This window comes from Balaenoptera musculus, chromosome 11 (assembly GCF_009873245.2).
Source record: "Balaenoptera musculus isolate JJ_BM4_2016_0621 chromosome 11, mBalMus1.pri.v3, whole genome shotgun sequence".
Lineage (NCBI taxonomy): Eukaryota > Metazoa > Chordata > Mammalia > Artiodactyla > Balaenopteridae > Balaenoptera > Balaenoptera musculus.
The window spans coordinates 63,411,441-63,432,162 of NC_045795.1; the positions used below are offsets into that span (position 1 = coordinate 63,411,441).

The 20,722-nt window shown below is 44.4% G+C and overlaps 1 protein-coding gene across 2 annotated transcripts in view; it reads right to left on the reverse strand.

The window, feature by feature from the left end:
- KIF9 (kinesin family member 9) overlaps nucleotides 1–20,576 on the reverse strand; it is a 48,114-nt gene extending 27,538 nt beyond the window's left edge. Inside the window, exons 1-10 of one of the 2 annotated variants that reach the window (XM_036867941.1) lie at nucleotides 20,508–20,576; nucleotides 19,305–19,547; nucleotides 16,428–16,525; nucleotides 14,592–14,757; nucleotides 12,386–12,492; nucleotides 10,315–10,539; nucleotides 2,775–2,858; nucleotides 2,572–2,664; nucleotides 1,661–1,808; nucleotides 490–554 (exon numbers count right to left, since the gene is read on the reverse strand). In XM_036867941.1, coding sequence (XP_036723836.1) covers nucleotides 490–554; nucleotides 1,661–1,808; nucleotides 2,572–2,664; nucleotides 2,775–2,858; nucleotides 10,315–10,539; nucleotides 12,386–12,492; nucleotides 14,592–14,757; nucleotides 16,428–16,525; nucleotides 19,305–19,491 — 1,173 coding nt within the window. In that variant the 5' untranslated portion in view covers nucleotides 19,492–19,547; nucleotides 20,508–20,576. The remainder of the gene's footprint in view (nucleotides 1–489; nucleotides 555–1,660; nucleotides 1,809–2,571; nucleotides 2,665–2,774; nucleotides 2,859–10,314; nucleotides 10,540–12,385; nucleotides 12,493–14,591; nucleotides 14,758–16,427; nucleotides 16,526–19,304; nucleotides 19,548–20,507) is intronic. The other variant, XM_036867942.1, reaches the window with a different exon arrangement.
- Between the last annotated feature and the right edge of the window lie 146 nt (nucleotides 20,577–20,722).

Sequence of the window (20,722 nt, forward strand, 5' to 3'; positions counted from 1 at the left end):
TTCCTGCTGCTGGATTAATCTCCCCGAGTCACAACTCTGGCCACAGCCCTCTCCTACTAAAACCTGGTGACAGCCCCAGCCACCTGGAGCAGAATAGCCAAGGCCTCAGCATGGCCGCCAGGGCCTATCCAGCCGCTGCACCTTCTTCTTCTTCCTCTCCTTCCTGAGATCCTCGCTGCAGTGGCCAAATACTCCTGGCATGGGCCAGAAAACACAGTCCTTGCCCCACAAAGCTGGCTCTCAGCCTTCTCTCCTCACATAGGCCCCCACACTGAGCTTGCCACCTGCCTTGCCTCCTCCTTGACATGGCTTCTGCCCCTTGGTACTTGGTATTTGGATCCTGGCTGGGCCCCTTCAGCAATTCTGGCTCAGACTCATCCCTGGATCCCTCCACCCTTGACCATGTCTATAGCTACTGTGTCAGTTTACCCAGCCCTGGCATGCATGAGGAGGAATTCCATCCCGGTTGCATTGGCTGTCTTTACATACCGTCTCTTCTAACTGGGCGGCTTCTCCATAGATGTTTGTCACAAGGACCATATTGCAATTTCCCCCTGCAGAAAGCAGGACACAGAAGGGTCATGAACCATGTGTGTTTTCTGCCAAGAGATTCCTTTGAGGCTGGTGGGCGGCAGAGGCGGGAGGGCTCGGAACATTTGTGTCCCTTCAAAATTCATATGTTGAAGTCCTAACCCTCAATGTGATGGTATATGGAGGTGGCGCCTGCAGGAAGTAATTAAGTTTACATGAGGTCATGAGGGTGGAGCCCCATGATGGGATTAGTGCCCTTGTAAGAAAAGAAAGAGACCAGAGCTCTGTCTCCCTTTCTGATCTCTTTCTTTTCTTTCTCTCTCTCTCTTTGCCATGTGAAGACACACGAGAAAGTGGCCATCTACAGGCCAGGAAGAGAGTTTTCACCAGGAGCCATTCCTGCCAGATCTTGATCTGGGACTTCCAGGTTCCAGGACTGTGAGAAATAGGTGTCTGTTGTTTAAGCCACCCAGTCCGTGATATTTTGTTCTAGCAGCCTGAGCTGACTGAGACAGGGTCAGAGAGGACACACGCAAGCATGCATGAGGCTAGGAGGCAAGGGGAAGAAGAAGAGAAGCAGGAGAGGCTGTCAAATGTACCTAAAAGAGGAGCTGGGGGAAAAGCAGAGGAGAGAAGGCCTGGGGTAGGGCAGAGGCCTCTAGGCCAGGGCTTTGCTTATGGTGGGGGGTGGGGGGTGGGGGGAGCACTCAGTTAATAATCACACACCAACCACCATGCCACTGGGCCCAATGCGAAAGCCTGGGAACACAAGGATAACAAGATACAGACCCAGCTCCTCAGTCAGGGAAAGGAAGACATCACAGGAGAAGCCCTCCACCTTGGTCTTCAAGGTGATGAAGGATTCTGCCAGCTGGTTCAGGGAAGAGGGGAAATGAGAAGGTACTTCCGGTAGAGGCAAAAGCTTAAGCAAAGGTTCTGAGGAGTGAAGAGAATGGCATGGGGGACATGAGAGGGCACTGTGCTTGATTCTGCCTTTCCAGGTGTGCCTGAGGTCACTGTGAAAAGGCTGCAGGTAAGTCCATGCCACCAGGAGGGAGCAATTCCATTATCACCAGTAACAGACATGCCAGGCCTGTCCGTCCCCGCTGTGCACCAACCACACCCTCACCTAAGGAATCCTTCAGGGCATGGGTGAGCTTGCACTGCCGGAAGGGGATGTGGTCTCGCTTCTGGTCCCCGAGGGCAATGATGGCCTGCTCCAGGAATGACAGCGACTTGTTGATGTAGGTGGCTTCCTTCAGGACTCGGCCCTCAGACTACAAACCAAAGGTCAGTTCCTCATCAGACCAAGTGGAGAGGCTGCCCCACAAAGAACACTGCAGGTCTGTGGCCAGGCCAGAGCCTCCTTCCCAGAACCAGGTCTTCTCTCCCTGTCATGGGATTGTATTGTATCCACCTTGGGCTAATGGGAACACTCACAGGAACACTCGTGCAAATATTCTTATGAATGAATGCTCATGTGAATATGAATACTTATGTGAATATATGAATACTCCCTTAAGAGTCACACTATTATGAATACACATGGGAATATTTGTGCGGATACTTGAGCAAATAATCCTGGGAATATACATTCATTCAATACACAAATACAAACATTAATACGAATGCACATAGGAATGCTCATCTGAATGCTCTTGTGAATACTTACATTAATACGCTCACATGAATATTTATGTGAGATGAAAAATTAATGCAAATATTCATTGTGTGAACACTCACACTGATACATAGAGAAACGCTAATACGAGCATGGAGCATTGACTGAGCACTGACTGAGTGCCAGGCACTTTGCTAAGAATTTAGGAGCCATCATCTCATTTAACGTTTACAAAAATCCTGCCAGGTAGGAACTGCCTCTCTGTTTCACCTCTGCTAGTTCTGTCCCTCCAGCTCCACTGCGCCTAGCTCGGGATGGTACTCACGAATGCCCAATGAGGGATGGCCCAGGTGCACAGAAACTAAGCCGGAAACAGAGCTGTGGCTTCTTGAGGAAGAATTTCCTGCTCCCCCACTTACCCCAGACTTCCCCAGCCTCTCCGAGCCTGCTAGATCCACCAAGTTAATTTTGGAAGTGATGTACTTTTCGTCTGATAAGGTCCGCGAATGGGCCTATGAAACACCCAAAAAGAGGTTAAACTGTCACAGGGAGAAGGTTCTTACTGAGCAGGCCCCATGGGAATCGACCACCCCTCTCGGCTCTTCAAAGAGCTTGCACTTACCTCCACGTAGATTGTGAAAATGCAGTGTGACCTAGATGAGTTCTTGTTCATTGTGTGGGAGGCTATAATCCTGTTGGTCTCTCCCTGAAGAAGACGGAAAACACAGACAACGTTTTGAAATATTAAAATAACATGGCATTTGGATCATTTTTCAATTATGCAGAAATGATATTTATATCACTGCTATCAGCCAGGCCTTCCAGGGAAATCTCACTTATAAACTAGTAGAATAGAAGACAAATTGGAGTCCAGACCTATACTTTCACTCACTGCTAGAGATGTGTGAATTTGTATAATAGTTTTCTTTCTTTCTTTTTTTTTTTGGCCACACCATGCAGCTTGTGGGATCTTAGTTCCCCGACCAGGGACTGAACCCGTGCCCTCGTGAGTGAAAGCGCCAAGTCCTCACCACTGGACCGCCAGGGAATTTCCTGTATAATAGCTTTCTGAAAAGCAAAGCAGCAATAAGAATTAGGAGGCTTAAAAATGTTCATGAATATTGAATCATAACCAACCTACATATCCAACAATTAGGGAATGGTCTAGCTGTACAATGGAATGTTATGCAGCCAGGAGAATGCTGACAAATAGTTTGTTGTTGTTGTTGTTTTATAAATTTATTTATTTATTTATTTTCGGCTGTGTTGGGTCTTCGTTGCTGCATGCGGGCTTTCTCTAGTTGCGGCAAGCGGGGGCTACTCTTTGTTGCAGCGCGTGGGCTTCTCATTGCAGTGGCTTCTCTTGTTGCGGAGCACGGGCTCTAGGTGCACGGGCTTCAGTAGTTGTGGCTCACGGGCTCAGTAGTTGTGGCTCACGGGCTCTAGAGTGCAGGCTCAGTAGTGTGGCACACGGGCTTAGTTGCTCCACGGCATGTGGGATCTTCCGGGACCAGGGCTCGAACCTGTGTCCCCTGCATTGGCAGGCAGATTCTTAACCACTGAGCCACCTGGGAAGTCCCGACAAATAGTTTTTAATAACAGAAAAATGCAGAATCCAAAATCATAGCAAACTGACTTCCACAGCACAATAAAAGGACTATACACCACAACCACATCCTTGCATACTCTGGGATGCAAGGATGGTTTGACATACACAAATCAATGTAATACACTTCATTAACAAAATGAAGGACAAAATCATATGATGGTACAATCTAAGGAATGCAAAAGCATTCATAGAAGAAAGAATAAACAGATGGTGCTACCAAGATGTTAATAATGGTCACTTCTGGGTTGGAGTTTATAGGTGAATTTTTTATATATACAGGCTTGTGCTTTCATATATTTTTTTTACAGTGAACATGTATTACTTTTAAAAGTTAGAAAAAGTCAATAATTTGTTTCTTTAAAGGGACAGCAGGCCCTTGCCTCTAATTCATAGGATTGGGCACTATGACCAGAATACACTTAAAAGGAAATGTGGTGGAAACGGCCGTTCTTAGAGAAAGAGATCCTTGCAGGAGGGACTCCGTCTCCTTAAAGGCCCCTGAGAGGTGCTATGAACAAGCCTCAAATCAGTGATGCCACGTTCCCCTGGGGAGAGTGGAGCACCCGAAGAGGAGGGGAGGCCCTGGGCTGTGGAGGAGGCCTGGCTGGCCTCCAGGCTATACCCTCATTGCCTCATACTGTCCACCTGTCCTGCAAATTCAGTGACATTCACCAAGAGTACAAGGGGTCACTTCACCTTTATCTTTCAGTCCCCTCTTTCTGAAGTGCCCTCTTTGCTTGTCTTTCTGCCTTCTAATTAAGCAACCTCTGAAGGCCAGAGAAGTGTCCTTTCCTCCATGAAGAGTCCTTTGCTGACTGCCCTCCCCCTAACCACATCCATCCAGGTGTCTGTCACTCCTGGAGCACAGTTCAGATTGTGCCCTGGTTGTCACGGGTTTCTTCCTCGTCCTTCTCCACCCCACGGCGAGCCTCTTTAGGCCTCACATTTATCCTTCCACCATCACTGCCTAGCAAGGACATGGCCCTTGAGGAACTACTGCTGCAAACAAACATGCCTGGTTCAATTCTAAATATGAGTGCTGAGGCAGTGCCAATCATGCTTCTGAACAGCATCCACTGAGCACTTATTGTGTGCAAGGCTCTGTAGTCAGTGCTCCAAATGCATCATCCCATCTGGTGCCTCTGCTATGGGAAACAATGCGGAGGCTCTTCAAAAAAAAATTTTTTTTTAATTTATTTTATTTATTTTTGGATGCATTGGGTCTTCGTTGCTGCGCGCGGGCTTTCTCTAGTTGTGGTGAGTGGGGGCTACTCTTCGTTGCGATGCACGGACTTCTCATTGCGATGGCTTCTCTTGTTGTGGAACATGGGCCCTAGGGCACGTGGGCTTCAGTAGTTGTGGCTCGCAGGCTCTATAGCACAGGCTCAGTAGTTGTGGCGCACGGGCCTAGTTGCTCCGCGGCATGTGGGATCTTCCCGGACCAGGGATCAAACCCGTGTCCCCTGCATTGGCAGGTGGATTCTTAACCACTGCGCCACCAAGGAAGCCCTCTTCAAAAATTTTAAAATAGAACTACCATATGATTCAGCAATTCCACTTCAGAGTATTTATAAAATAAATCACGGGGATGTAATGTACAGCATGGTGACTATTAATAATACTGTATTGCATATTTGAAAGTTTGAAAGTTGCAAAGAGAGTAGATCTTAGAAGTTCTCAGCACACAGAAAAAATGTGTAACTATACATGGTGACGGATGTTAACCAGAGTTATTATGGTGATCATTTTGCAATATATACAAATATTGAATTATTATGTTGTACACCTGAAACTAATATAATGTTACAAGCCAATTATACCTCAATTTAAAAAAATGCCTGATCCCATCTGATTCTCATAACAATGTTTTGGGGTAGGTTTAAAAACAGTGTCTCCACTTTTATAGATTAGCAAACTGCAGCTTGAAGAGATTAATGATTTGCTCGACATTAAGCCTTCATAGATTGAAAGAAACCTGAATTTGAGCCCAAGTCCCCAATTCTAAGTTCTACACCTTTTGCATTGTATCACAGCCCAAAACATCAAGGGGGCCTTCCAGGAATACAATGGACTAAATATTCAGAAAACTTCCTACTGCAAAACACCTAAAGATGATAGAGAGAATATTTAAAAATTCCTTTTGAATGCATGGCTGAGACTGCAAGAAAGTAAGGTTAGGACCCAGGGCCAGACACAAAGCAGGAGCAGGAATCCAGGAACTGCAAGCTAGAACCAATGCTTTTATTGCCCTGAGGGCACCTGCAGACGGGGGGGGGGGGGGGGGGGTGCTGTATGATAGCCCTTGCTGGATTTCTTGGTGATTCTCTGAGCAATGAAATTGACATGTTATAAAGATAGAGAATATCTCCTTTTGCTCCCAAAGCCATTTGCTCTTCACATTCTGAGGGTGGTAGACCTAGAGCCACTTGTATCCTCCCTCACCTCCCTCCACTCCCATCCCCCCACCCAAGCCATCTGTTACATTCAAAGGGTGATAAGATCTTTCTCCTTCAGAACCAAAAGCTTAACTTCCAGGTAGAGACCTTGCCCTCCTTCCCTAAGAGAGGATTTACAAAATAAAAGCACATGCTCTCTTTCATTCTCCCTTTCTGTCTCTAGCTGCACTGCCCCCCACCTCCGCCCCACCCCGCGCTGCGCTGCAATCTCTCTCTATCCTAACAGAGGGGAAGAGGAGTAAATGTACCAGCTCCTATATAAGCTCTGAGATTCGTAACTTTGGAATTCCTCTCCAATAGTACAGACACCCTCTCCCCTCTGTAGGGCTTCCCTGGTGGTGCAGTGGTTGAGAATCTGCCTGCCAAGGCAGGGGACACGGGTTCGAGCCCTGGTCTGGGAAGGTCCCACATGCCGCGGAGCAACTAAGCCCGCGCGCTACAACTACTGAGCCTGTGCTCTAGAGCCCGCGAGTCACAACTACTGAGCCCGCGAGTCACAACTACTGAGCCCACGTGCCACAACTACTGAAGCCTGCGCACCTACAGCCCATGCTCCACAACAAGAGAAGCCACCGCAATGAGAAGCCCGCGCACCGCAACGAAAAGTAGCCCCCGCTCGCTGCAACTAGAGAAAGCCCGTGCGCAGCAACGAAGACCCAACGCAGCCAAAAATAAATAAGTAAAATAAATAAAAATGTTTTTCAAAAAATCTGATTTAAAGAGAGCCTGGATTGGTAATGTTCCCTAGGCTCCTGAAAGAAAAAACTATTCTCTAAAGTAATATAGTCTCAACCCAAGCCTCAGAAAAGACCCACTGATAAAGGGCCAAGGGAGTAGAGCTTATAATCAAATTACAAAATATATTTGTTATGATAAGGTAACATTTTATTTTGATTCATAGAACGTTTGGAAGAAATATACAGGGAGGTCCTCTCTACCTTCTACTCAGCCTCTCCCTATGATTAACATCTTATAAAACGGTAGTACAATGTCAAAACCAAGAAATTGACATTGGTATAATCCACAGAGCTTATTCAGATTTCACCAGTTATACAACTTATTTGTGTATGTATGTCTGTATGTGTGTGCATTAACTATGCAAGTTGTTATTTCTAGGAAAAACGAGAGAAAATATAAATATGAACGAATATATAACTTCCAAACTAGTAAAGAGGGAAACAAATATAATAAAAAAATATCCAATGAAAAAGAAGGCAAAACAGGTAAGAAAAATAAATGGGACAAAGACCACACAATCAAATGACAGATTTAAACCCAAGTATTTCAGTAACTATGTTAAGTGCAAATGGAAGGAAGTGCTTCGGTTAAAAGATAAAGACTGTCAGAGTAAATTTTTAAAAATCCTCTCATATGCTCTTTACACAAAAAGCCAAAACAAGAAATTTATACACATTCAACTAACCTAAAATTAAGAATTTTTGTTCATCAAATAACACATCAAGAGAAAAAAAAAAGTCACAGGAAATAGAAAACATTGTAATACACACAACTGAAAAAAGAACTAGTTTTCAGAATATATAAAGAATTTATACAAACAAATAAGAGAGAAAAAAGACATCTGTAAAGAAAATAAACAAAAGACATGAACAGGGAAATCCAAATGGTCAATAAACACATAATAAGGTCCTTAATCTCACTGGTAATCAGGGAAATATAAACCAATGAGTTGGGACCACAGTGGGAAACACTACACACCAGCCAGATTGGTCAAGATTTTAGGGTCAGAATAATGGGAATTCTGATAACCTGTTGTGGGAGTATACCATTATGGAAAATAGTTGGTATCATTTAAGAAAGCTTAAGACACACACACTGTATGACTCAGCAATTATAGTTCTTGATTTTACCTAGAGAAATTCATGCTTATGTGCACCAGATATACATACAAGAATGTTTCTAGTTCTCGTTCCTAGTGGCTGTGTCTGAAATACACCCAATCTAGGAAAACCCAACTGTCCATCAGAAGTAGAATGGATAACTAAATTGTAGTATATTCACACAATGTAATATGATGAAAGTGAAAAATATACAGCAACATCAGATGAACTACACATAAAAAGTAGATAAAAGGTAAAAGAAATAAGACAGAATTCATCCTACGTGATTCCTTGTACATAAATTTCCAAAAAAGGAACTTATGCTGCTTGAGGAAACATAGGTGGGATGCTCCAGGTGGTAAAGCTATAAAGAAGACAAGGAAATGATTACCATACAAGTCAGGAGAGTGCTTACTTCAAAGGGTATGAATAAATAATTATTCATGATTAAAAAAACTCTTCACAAACTTGGACCTTCTTTAAACTTAAGCCACCAAAAACCTGCGGCAAACATCATTCTTCATTGTGAAGTGTTAGGAGCAACAATAAGACAAGAATGCCTCATTGCTGCCACCTGGGAGGCTCCTTCTTCTGTGTACATGCAAGGGATCCAGGTTTCTGTCACCCCTGAGGACACCTAAATGCTTTTATAAAAAAAAGTTTTATTTGGGTTTCCTGGTGGCGCAGTGGTTGAGAATCTGCCTGCCAATGCAGGGGACACGGGTTCGAGCCCTGGTCTGGGAAGATCCCACAGGCCGCGGAGCAACTGGGCCCGTGAGCCACAATTACTGAGCCTGCGCGTCTGGAGCCTGTGCTCCGCAACAAGAGAGGCCGCGATAGTGAGAGGCCTGCGCACCGCGATGAAGAGCGGGCCCCACTTGCCACAACTGGAGAAAGCCCTCGCACAGAAACGAAGACCCAACACAGCCATAAATAAATAAATAAATAGAAATTTTTTTAAAAAGTTTTATTTGACATAAATACACACACACATATATATATATATATATATATATATATATGTATATATATATATATATATATATTTATATATTTTGTTAGGCTGTCCTGCGTGGCATGCGGGATCTTAGTTCCCCAACCAGGGACTGAATCCGTGCCCCCTGCATTGGGAGTGTGGAGTCTTAGCCACTGGACCTCCAGGGAAGTCCCCGACATATATTTTAAACACCATAAGACTCATTGTTTTAAGTATACAATTCAATGATTTTTAAAATCAGTAAAATTACAGGGTTGTGCAACCATCACCACAACTCTATTTTTAAAATGTTGTATCACTCCAAAAAGTTCTCTCAGGTCCATTTGCAGTCACTTCCTGTCCCCTCCCCCAGGCAACTACTAATCTGCTTTCTGTCTCTATAGATGTGGTTATCTGGACATTTCAAATGAATGGAATCATACAACAGGTAACTTTTTTATTTCTTTTACTTAGCATTTTTTTGAGATTCATCCAAGCTGTAGCATGTATCAGTGCTCCATTTCTTTTTATTGCTAAACAGTTTTCCATTGTATGGATGTACCACGTTTTGTTCATCCATTCTCCGTTGATGAATATTTTGGTTATTTCCGGTCTTTGGCTATTATGAATAATCTTAATATGAATATTTGTGTACAAGTCTTTGTGTGCACATTTCACTTCTCTTGGGTAGATTTCTAGGAGTAGAAGTGCTAGGTCCTACGATAAAATTAATGTTTAACTTTTTAGGAAACTGCCAAAATGGTTGCACCATTTTACATTTCACCAGCAATGCATAGAGTTTTAATCTACATGATTTTTAAAAGAATAACATATCCCAGGGAATTTTTTTATTGATTTGTAAGAGCTTTTATATACCAAGGACATTAATTCTTATTTTTTTCTATACCACAAATGCCTGTGATTTAATGTTAACTAAAAAAAAAGGACAATTTCAACTAAGTAAAGAAAAAACTTCACAAGAAAAAAAACTAGAAGGAAATAACCCAAAATACACATTATTGTTGCCATATGTAGAAAACAGATGAGTGAATTCTTTTTTTGCTTCTGTATTTTTCATTACTATCTGAACTTGCTAAACAAGCATATATTAATTTTCATTCTGGTTATCAAAGTAAGTAAAAAACTAAGGAGGGAGGAAAAGAAAAAAAAAAGGAAAGGAGGGAGGAAAAGAAAAAAAAAGGAAAGGAGGGAGGAAAAGAAAAAAAAAGGAAAGGAGGGAGGAAAGGTAAGGAGGAAGGAACCCGTAGACTTGATCACCTCACCTCAAAAAGGAGGCTGAACGCATCCTCCTCCTGACTTGTGAGGTGGACCGACAAGCCCTTAATGAAGACCCCCTGAGGACTTTCCACGATGGTCATAGGTGTGACCGAGGGTTCAGCGTAAGGCAGAGTGGACAGGAGATCAAACAGGCTCTCATTATAGATTTCCAGGTAGGAAACACGCACAGTGATGGCCTGTGTGGGGCATTCTTCGATCATCTTAAAAACCTAGATGGGCGATTGGACAGCAGTCACTGAGAGCAGAACTCCAACGGCCAGCCAGTGCTAGGGGAGTTCTTACCTTAGGAGGGAATCCTCGCCCTAGAAGAATTTACAGTCTAGTTGGTGTGATGGTCATCAGCAACAACAATTATTAGTAGTTGCAGTCTATCGGGCAATATTTATTATCATCTTGTAGTTTTTTTGAGGCCTGACTTACAGATTGGCTAATACTTGTACAGTCTCAAGAAGTAGAGGCATGATGAACAGAAAGGACTCTGGAGTGAAGATCTCTTGTTTTGTGGGGTTTCACCACATATAAGCTTCTTTCACATCCATTTTTTAATTCTACCCTCATGATGCCACTGCGACTGAAGCAGGGCAGGGGCAATACCCATCTATGGTGGCTCAGCTAATAAGGGAAGAAGTCAAGCCAGAACTCAGCCTTCTCGACTCCTAATACCCTCCCCAGTGCTTATCAGCAGGTGACTTTGGGCTGGTCTTTTCCCCTCTCTAGACCTTAACTTTCTTATCTGTTAAATGGGGAGTTGGGCTGGATGATCCCTGAAGTCCCCCCCTTGCTCTAACAGGCTAGATCTGTGCTGTCCAATATGCTAGACACTAGCCACAGGTGGCTCCTGAGCGCTTGAAATCTGGCTTGTGCGAATGAGGAACTGGATTTTAAATTGTATTTAATTTTAACTAAAAATTTAAAACTGATACTAAATTCAGTTATTGGTAAACTTTTAAGTATGTTTGGAACAACCTGGGTTTATAAATCTACCTTTTCAACTGTAAATTTCATGAACTCTAAATACAGAGCAACTCTTTCTGATGAATATTTAGTGTCTTAAATAGAAATGGGCTGTAAATGTAAAATACATACCAGATTTCAAAGACTCAGTATAAAGAAAAAGAATGTAGAATATCTCAATAATTTTCATATTGATTACATGTGGAAATGATATTTTGGCTATACTGAGTTAAATAAAATATATTATTATATATCATATATTATATATTATTTTAAAATAATTTCACTTGTTTTACTTTTTTAAATACGGCTATTGGAAAACCTAAAATTGCATATGTGACTTACATTATATTTCTATTGGGCAGTGCTGGGCTAGACTATAAAGTCTAAGATGCTGAGATACTGAAGCGTTGACAGTGGGAGGTTAAGGCTATTGCTTCAAGAAATTATCGCATGGATGGTTACACACTAGAGGGACATCTACACTTCTTACAGCACAGGGCTATAAAACCTCAAGATGCTTTTTAGGGAAAAGTCCTTTCCCTCCCACCTTCAAAAAGAGGGTCCTCATAGAACGCAGGCTAGCAGACTCTGAAGGAAGGCCCATCTGTCCTGTCTTCAGTCACACTTCCCAGACCCCCAAGGCTGACTCGGTCCTGAAAGCTCATGTCGTGCCCTGCTTCTTCCCTTTGCTCTTTCTGGGGCTGTGGTGGTGCAAGAAACCAGAGCAGGCCAGTAAGGAAGCTCTGCAATGGTTCATATCTCCCTCATTAAAACCAGGAAGGAACAGGATTAGGACCTCCAAATCCTCAATTACAGGGTCACAGACCATCAGAGCAGCAAGAAGCCAGTCAGCACATCTGACTCCCTCTTTAACAAATGAGGAAACAGGCTCAGCATGGGCGTAGGTCAGAGCCTGGAACCTAAACTCTTGGTTTACACACACACACACACCCCACCCTGGGTAACCTGTCTCCCCTACAGGCTGCAACTCCTTTGAGGCTAGACCCCACTGTCTCCAGGAGCTCGCCTGGGATGGGCAGCATGTATGGTAGAAAGAGGGGACCTGTGTGGCATCCCACCCATGGGCCCACTCTCTACCTGTTGTAGGGCACGAGGGAGGATCCCCCGGTGCTTGTAATTCTCAGTTGCCCCCGTCATGGTGTATGTCTTGCCAGCTCCCGTCTGCCCATAACACATGATGGTGCCTGCAAACATTTCAAAACACGTCTTGGTGACATCCAGAAAAACAGCTCCAAGGATAGCTCTCCCATCCCCCAACATGCCCAGTGCCAGCCAGAACCCTAGTGTGAAGGTGGCCATCAGGAGCAGCCAAGGACAGCAGGAATTCCAGCCATGGAGGGTGGGTGAGCAGGGAAACAGGGATATAAATGGTCAAAACACAGACAGCTGCTCTGAATCTGTGGTCCATGTAGTACTCTACTGCTTCCTCTCCCACGAGGGGATCTGATCCTAGGGCTTCTGAGGAGAGCAGGTAATTCCAGGGAACAGAGGAACTGGGAATTTTCCTAGAAAGATGAGGGAGATAAGAGCATTGAACTCAGCCCTTCTTTAGCAAGATCATGAACAGCCAGGCTCTCAGGGCTTGGCCTCCCTGCAGGGCAGCCCAGGCAGGAGGAAAGAAGGGCTTTCAAAATCCCCAGGAAGAGATGGGAGTCAGAAGGGCATTTTCTGTTAGTGGTGGGAATTCTTTGTAGACTGCAAGTTCCCACTGGACTAAAGGGCTGCTAGTTGGTCCCAGGCCACTTTCAGAAATGGAACACCATGACCAAGCCCTGATCTGTCCCATTGCCCTCTCTGGGAAGACTTTCACTTGCACCTCTCTCGTGCTTTAGGTCTACCATCACCAGGCTCTGGGACACAAACCAGTCACCCTGGGCTCCGGTTCCCACCTGCTTTTCTTCCTGGCTTGAGCAGCCTGAGCCAGACCCAACCCAAAGGCTGCTTCTGGGCATTTACAAAGCAGATCTGCCCGGGCAATGCTGGGCCGTGGAAATCAGTGTTTGCCTTTGCCACATGAATGCTCTAGTTCCTGGGATTGGTAGATTTTACACAAGGGGTCTTAATTCAGCATCTGAGCTGGAGTCAGAAGCAGTGTCTATTAATCCTGCAGAAATGTGCAGGAAGGAGTCAGTTCAGCTGGGACTCAGAGCCCATTTGTGGCTCCACAGCACTCAGAGCCCACGACTCTTAGCCTCCCTGGGCCTTAGCTCCTTTGTCTCTACTTCCTCAGGGCCACATCCCCTCAGGACCAATGGGGACCGTAGCTCTATATCACACACAGGATACATTACAACGTTTAGGCATCTACACTCAATGGACTTTTAAGCAGAAGACCTAAAACTTGCAAACAGGGAACATTCTAGTCAGGAGCCACCAGACAGGCAAAGTCTACAGACTGTGACATATTTTTTTCTATGGATTTTTTTTTTTTTTTTTTTGGTCATGCCACGTGGCATACGGGATCTTAGTTCCCCGACCAAGGATCAAACCCGCCCTCCCTACAGTGGAAGCACAGAGTCTTAACCACTGGACCACCAGGGAAGTCCCTCTATGGATTTTTTAATCTTTTTAAGATTTTAAGGGACTTCCCTGGTGGTCCAGCGGCTAAGACTCTGTGCTCCCAATGCGGGGGGGGGGCAGGTTTGATCCCTGGTCGGGGAACTAGATCCCACATGCCACAACTAAGACCTGGTGCAGCCAAATAAATAAATAAATATTTTTTAAAAAAGATTTTGAAACAGTCTTAGAGTGAACTAGTTTGTAAAAATTTCCCAATAAATTTTAATTTGTTAAAAAAGCTTTTTAGTTAAGCTTTTAAGAAAGTCAAACTGTACTCAAGTCTTTAGTGATATGTGTAAATAATACTGTACTACAATAGAATAGATTGATTGTGCTGGTAGAATGAATGGAAATATCTCCTAGCAGGTAGCCAAGAGAAAAATGTTTTGACTCCATCAAATTTATCATAAAGACGTTATGTTCAAAACTAATATTCAGGGGATTTGAAACGGGAAAATAGTTGAATCCCCATGACCTAGAGAGAGTCAGGGTCATTTAATCTTCCTATGAAGGTAGGATCCCAGGACCATGGATCAAGCCATGCCCACAATATCACCAAGCAAATAAGTTTTCCACCATAAGAACATGGAGACAGACAAATAATCAAACAAAAGTTAGTAAGTGAAGTTGTATTTTATTCACCATAAAATACTTGTACCTCTTCCTGGGTGGGCAGGGGTTCCACAGGTTCTTATGTAAAACAACAGTTAATCAACTAAATTACCATTATAGCCATTGAGGGCTTGAGAAACCACATCCTTTGCGACTGTCTCATAAACCAAGTCCTGGGAGGCATCATGGAGAACTCCATCCAGCTTGAATGACCAGTCTGTCTGCTGGTTATTGACAACTCCTCTCCGAGTATCTTTTTTTAAGTGAATATCAATGGTCTAGGAAGAGAGAGAGATACTTGTTAAGAAACTGGTATAAAAAAGTCACTGATAGCCAAGGCCTGACCTGGAGGAAACAGAGGAGGTAAACTTTAGGAAGAACAGGGACTTGCATGTATTCTGAACAACCTTTGGGAGCTGGGAAGGAAGGCACTGCAGGGAGGCCACACACCCTCAAGGTGGAAGGATCAGGAGACTGGAGCACTTGCTGGTTTCAGCACATCTCACCCTAGTGTTCAGGGTGCTGTCTGTCTTGGTTCCCCCATTTCTGATATGGGGTCAAGCATATTTATCACATATCAATATTTATCACATTAAACAAGCTTTAGATAAATTCAATAAGCACAGGGAGGCCTTGAATTAGGCCAGAGAGAATAGCGGGCTTGGTGATGGAGCCCTGGGCTTGAGCCCCATCTCCCTGGTGACTGGCGGTGAGGCCTCCCTCAGCACTGTGGTGAGCACTTACTTCCACACACACGCTATGGGCTAATGTGAGCAATGATGAAATGATAGCCACAGGAAAGGCTCTGGACTCCTCAGACACAGTTACTCACTGGTATTAAATTGAGGGTGACTACCTACTTGTAATCAGCAGACTTTTAGATGCAAAGATTTCTAAAAAATTTTTTTAGAGTTTTAGATCCCTCCATAGCAAGCCACTGTGGCAGCAGCTAGTTTAGAAACATATTGGGTTAGGTCAATGGTAGATTCCAATCTTCGAAATGGGAACTTCTGATGTAAACAGACTCTCACTGGAATCTTATACTGGCTGCCCTAGTCCAGAAGCCAAGACACAGCCACATGCAGAAAAACTAAGATCAACAGAGAAAGGCTTGGTCTATTCATACATTAAATGCTCTGTGCTTCAGTGGTCGCTGAATCCATGTCCAGCAGGGTGCACTTCACAGTGCTGCATGTGAGTTTCTTTCTGACTGCTAGGACTTTCGAACCTTGAGAAGTTGGCCTTTGAATTCCTCTCTTAATGTCTCCATGCTGCCCATAGTAGATCCACAAATGTTTGCTGAATGAAAACATCCCATAGTCTCGAGGTGTCCTAAGCCTGTCACAGCCTTCAGAAGAGTTGTCAGGACAGTGGTGGGGACAGGGGGATGGATAGATCTTTCCAGTTCTCTCCGTAAGAGTTTCTCCCTCCCTTTGGTAAGTTTAATAATAATCATCTGAAGACATTCCTATTGTACTTCCTGGGAGATCTGATCACCAGAAAGTTTTATGAGTGTGGACAAATGTCAGCTTCCTGTGTCAGATATAAGGATAAAGGTAAACTTTTTTTTTAAACTTTTTATTTTATATTGGAGTATAGTTGATTAACAATGTTGTGTTAATTTCAGGTGTACAGCAAAGTGATTCAGTTATACATCTATCTATTCTTTTTCAAATTCTTTTCCCATTTTGGGATTGACATGTACACACTGCTGTATCTAAAATGGATAGCCAACAAGGACCTACTCCCATTAAAAATGGGAGTTTCATGAGTTTCCTCATCAACAGCATTGTGGGGGAGTGCTTTGGCCTTGAATGACTCTAGATTCCATCTGAACTTCTACCAATTCTGTCTTGGTCCTTAAAAGGTTGCTTGGAAACCTTAGAGGTTGTAGTGAGGAGGGACAGAGAGATGCCCAGGCAGGTGAAGGCAAACACACTGTACTTACTTTGTTGTCACCTCCATATTTGATCATTTCATGAGCAAAGTCATCAGTAGGTTTGACACGGACAAACGCATGAACTTTTTTCCTAGTACCCATTCCAGCTAAAAAGAAGAAAATAGCAAAATTTTCAGTAGTCATCCTCCAACAACCATTAGAACGGAGGTGTCATTCATCAAGAAGATCAGAAAACATAATGTGCAGTCCATGTTTTCCTCTCCCACTGAGAGCCAGTCTTCCTTTTTGCCCCCCAGCATTTCAGTGATCTGTCCACAGGACGCTGTTCAACAAGTCCGTGTACTTCCTACTTACAGGGTGCCTCACCACTCTCCACCAACCCCCTAAGAGACCGAAATACAAAGCAAAAAGAATGCTCCCTTTAGTGGCCTAATTTTAGATGTGGTTTCTAGAAATGTTCCATATCAGAGTTTACCTACACTTTGCCTTATTCACTGTATTTTCCTCTAAAATACTGACTATGAAATGCATTAGAACTAATTTTCTTTTTTTCATTAATATACCTTACTTCAGATGTAGCACCTCCTTCTCTACCTCCATTAGACTAACTTAGATAAGAAAAAGATTCCCTGGAAGTACATTTAATCTAGCCCATAGTCTAATATTCTTTCTTCTCTGCCACTCCATTGAGAGAAAAATCTCAGTCCCCTACGTCCTCTCCCTCTCCTAAAACATAATTATGTATATTCTCATCATTTTCTTTCAGGCAGTCACACATGTATTTGTATTCCTTCATTTATACTATCACAAGTAATTACCATGTATAATAAAATGTTAAAATAAACATTGAATGTAGCTTCATCGAATAGGTTGAAAGCTTATAGTTATAAATGACAGGGAGGGAGATTTAGGTAAATTAACTTCTTATTATGTGGAGTTTTCCTATAGTGGGAAAGACTTTCTCAAAGTAAGGACCATAAACACTATAAACAGTCAAGCAAGATGCCAACTAGCAGAGATGCTACAAAAGGGATTGTTTGTATTACAGGGAGAGTTAATTGATCTCTAATATCCTGTCCAACTAAAGTATTTCATAAACATTTTAAAAAATTGAATTGTACAGGAATTCCCTGGTGGTGCAGTGGTTAAGAATCCACCTGCCAACGCAGGGGACATGGGTTCAATCCCTGGTCCGGGAAGATCCCACATGCCACGGAGCAACTAAGCCCATGCGCCACAACTACTGAGCCTGTGCTCTACAGCCCGCAAGCTACAACTGCTGAGCTGTGTGCCACAACTACTGAAGCCCATGCGCCTAGAGCCCGTGCTCCACAACAAGAGAAGCCACTGCAATGAGAAGCCCGCACACTGCAACAAAAGAGTAGCCCCGCTCGCCGCAACTAGAGAAAGCCTGCGCGCAGCAACGAAGACCCAACGCAGCCAAAAATAATAAATAAATAAATTTATTAAAAAGAACCCAAAACTCATTTAGAGTTAATGCTCCACAAAGTACAAAACAGACTTTGAATAGAGACAATGCCTGAGGGTCAGGATGTGTGCTGCATCATGCACTTCTCTTTTGATGTCCCTGACAGGGTTGGGCCAGTTCCATAAGAAATGAGGCATTTGCCCCTAAAATAACCTGTACTTTCATGGGGTAGGACAGAGGAGTTGAGGCTAAAGAAAACTCCTGGATACTTCTGAAAAAGACAACCAGCAAAGGAATTGCTGAATTTATGAAGAGGTAGGGAAACATGAGGGATAGGGAGCTGACTCAATTTCATCTTCAAATTGGTAAATAGCAATATCATCACAGTTGTTCAGGAAAAAATAGCTTGTTTGTGCTACTGCAAAGTGTTCTAACAAACTGATCAGATGGTCAATATTTTTAAAAAGCTAATTTTCAAGACCTTGACTGTTAAAAAATTAATGTCCCTCCACATTTCTAGACATAACTTGTGGTGACCACTTGATTTCCTCATACAATTATCTTAGCTATCATCAAGTGGCATTAAGTATCTCTACAGAAGCAAATTAAATAGAGACAGGCCCTGCCCTTTCAGTTTACAGTTTCAATGAAGTGGGCAAAATAAAACTCTAACCCCTATACAAACCCTTCAGATGTCACATTAAATAAGCAAACTACTTTCACACCTGCCTACTGTAGAGTGTGAGTCCACTTCCCACATTCCTCAAGTAATTATTTCATGGAAGTCTTTTCCTGGCCACTGTGGGATCACTCAGATCTTTTAATTTTTAGAAAATGAATCTGTAAGGTATTCAGGTAAGTAAGGATAATGGCTTGTCCAATTTCAGGTCTAAGATTTTTGTTTGCAAAATTGAGCTCTAGAAATAAAAAGCCACAAATAGCTCTGACAGGACTCCCAAACTGAGGAAACTTAAGAGATGATCTCATCTCCAAGTTCACTTTGATCTAGGCTTTTGGGAAGTGGAGAGTGGAGAGAGGTGTGCTGACTCAAGCAAACACTTACACTCAATTTCTAAAGTTCTGGGAACCATTCCCCATACCAGTCTGATGGCCCATCCTCCTGCCCAGGGAAGTTAAGATGCTGCCCAGGGTGCCCTCTGAAAGGGACCATGGAGAAGTAGGGCGGTTGCTCAAGCCTCCCTCCTGGCAGCCCCTACCCACTGACAGCCCAAGGGCAGCACAGGCCAGCTCCAAGCATTACCCTTCCCTCAGAGCCTACCCCTTTTCTGCCCAGCAATTTGCCAACATGCATATGCAGTCATTCTATCTGTGCTTCCCAATTCTCCCCATGCTCACGCCCATGGCTCCAGGCACGCCAGGAGCCATATCTGCCTGACACAAGCCTTCTCTATTAACTACATCCCTCCTGCGAGTCCACTACCCAGCAGCCCCTCAACACCCAGTCATTTGGAGACCCCACGCCAACTTGCACTTACTGAAATAATGCTTGTTACCGTTCTTACGCCACATCATTTGAGTGGGTTTCAGCTCCCAAATTAAATTACAAGCTGTTTGAGGGACAGGACTGTGCCTTTTATTTCTTTTGAATCCCCCCTCAAAGTCCGGAACAGTGCCCAGCACAGAGCAGGTGCTTAAGAAATGGTGATTGGTGGTGATGGTCATGACTGGAAGTCAGAGGGTGGCGGAATCTCCATATGTGGGTCCATCTTCGGTCACTACTGAGAGAGTCCCAAAGGGCACATGATGTCACTCGTCTCCCTCACCACCTCCAACCCCTGAGCCCACAGCGCTTCCAGGAGGACACTGGGTTTCCAGGCCCACTTGCAAGAAGCCAACTTCAGTCCATCACCACGCTCTGCCTTTTAGTAGGGTCCTTCTCTCTCAAGACCTTGTGGGGAATGCCTCTCCCTCGTGGACACCACCCTTAGATATTTCTGGTGTAAATAAGTGAATCTTTGAGTGGCCACCAGGAGCCCTCTCTGCTGAAAGGCTCACAGTTTCCTCATTTGTTTTAGGGGTGGGAATGAACAGATTGCCACCAAGCATCCCTGAAAGCTCAACAAAAGGAGAGGACCAGGTGGGTCCCTATCTTCCAGCGCTCCTGTCCAGAACAGAGGCTCTCAAGGAGAACACTCATAGCCACCAGAAAGGTAGCAGCATCTGAAGCCCCCAAAAGAGGGTCCAAACGCACCTGGCCTTGGACTAAACAAAAGACTCGGACCCAAGCCAAACTGGTCTTTCTCCTTTTTCTAACCCAACATGCGGGACCCCTGTGTGGTGTCTGGGAGGCAGTGGGCCTTGGGACCATTCCTGTGCCTCTCTGGAGCGATTTCCGCATTTGTAAAGCGAAGGGCCGGGATGGCAATCCCGAAGCCCCCTCCAGTTAGAAAACCGAACACAGAAGAGTCCAGAAGACCAGAGATCTCTGAACCTCAGGGGCGACGTAGGACCCTCGTGGGGCCAGGGAACGTTAGATCCAAAGACCCTAAGCCGCAGCAAGGCTTAAAGGGTCCCCTCGACGCCTCACCCCCCTCCGCCCGGGTTTCACAGATCAGCGAGCCAAAGCTGGGGGACTCCCGGATGGAGCGGTGTTCAGATTCCAGCAGCTGCCCGCCGCCCAGACACCCCCTTTCCGGCCTTCCTTCTCCCCACCCGGACCGCGCGTGATCCCTGCTTACCGCCCTTCCGCAGCCCGACCACTGCATTAACAGCTACAGAAACCCGGCAAGCTCGGCTGCCGGGCTGTGTACACAGTCGCCGTGGCAACGGGCCGCTTCCGGAGATTCCGGAAGTAGGGGTGGTGGCGGAAATGAAGTCCGCGGTCCTCTGTTGAGATACGAGTAAGGCCAGGGCCGAATTAGGAGGACGGGAGATGGGACCGATTAATCTAAAA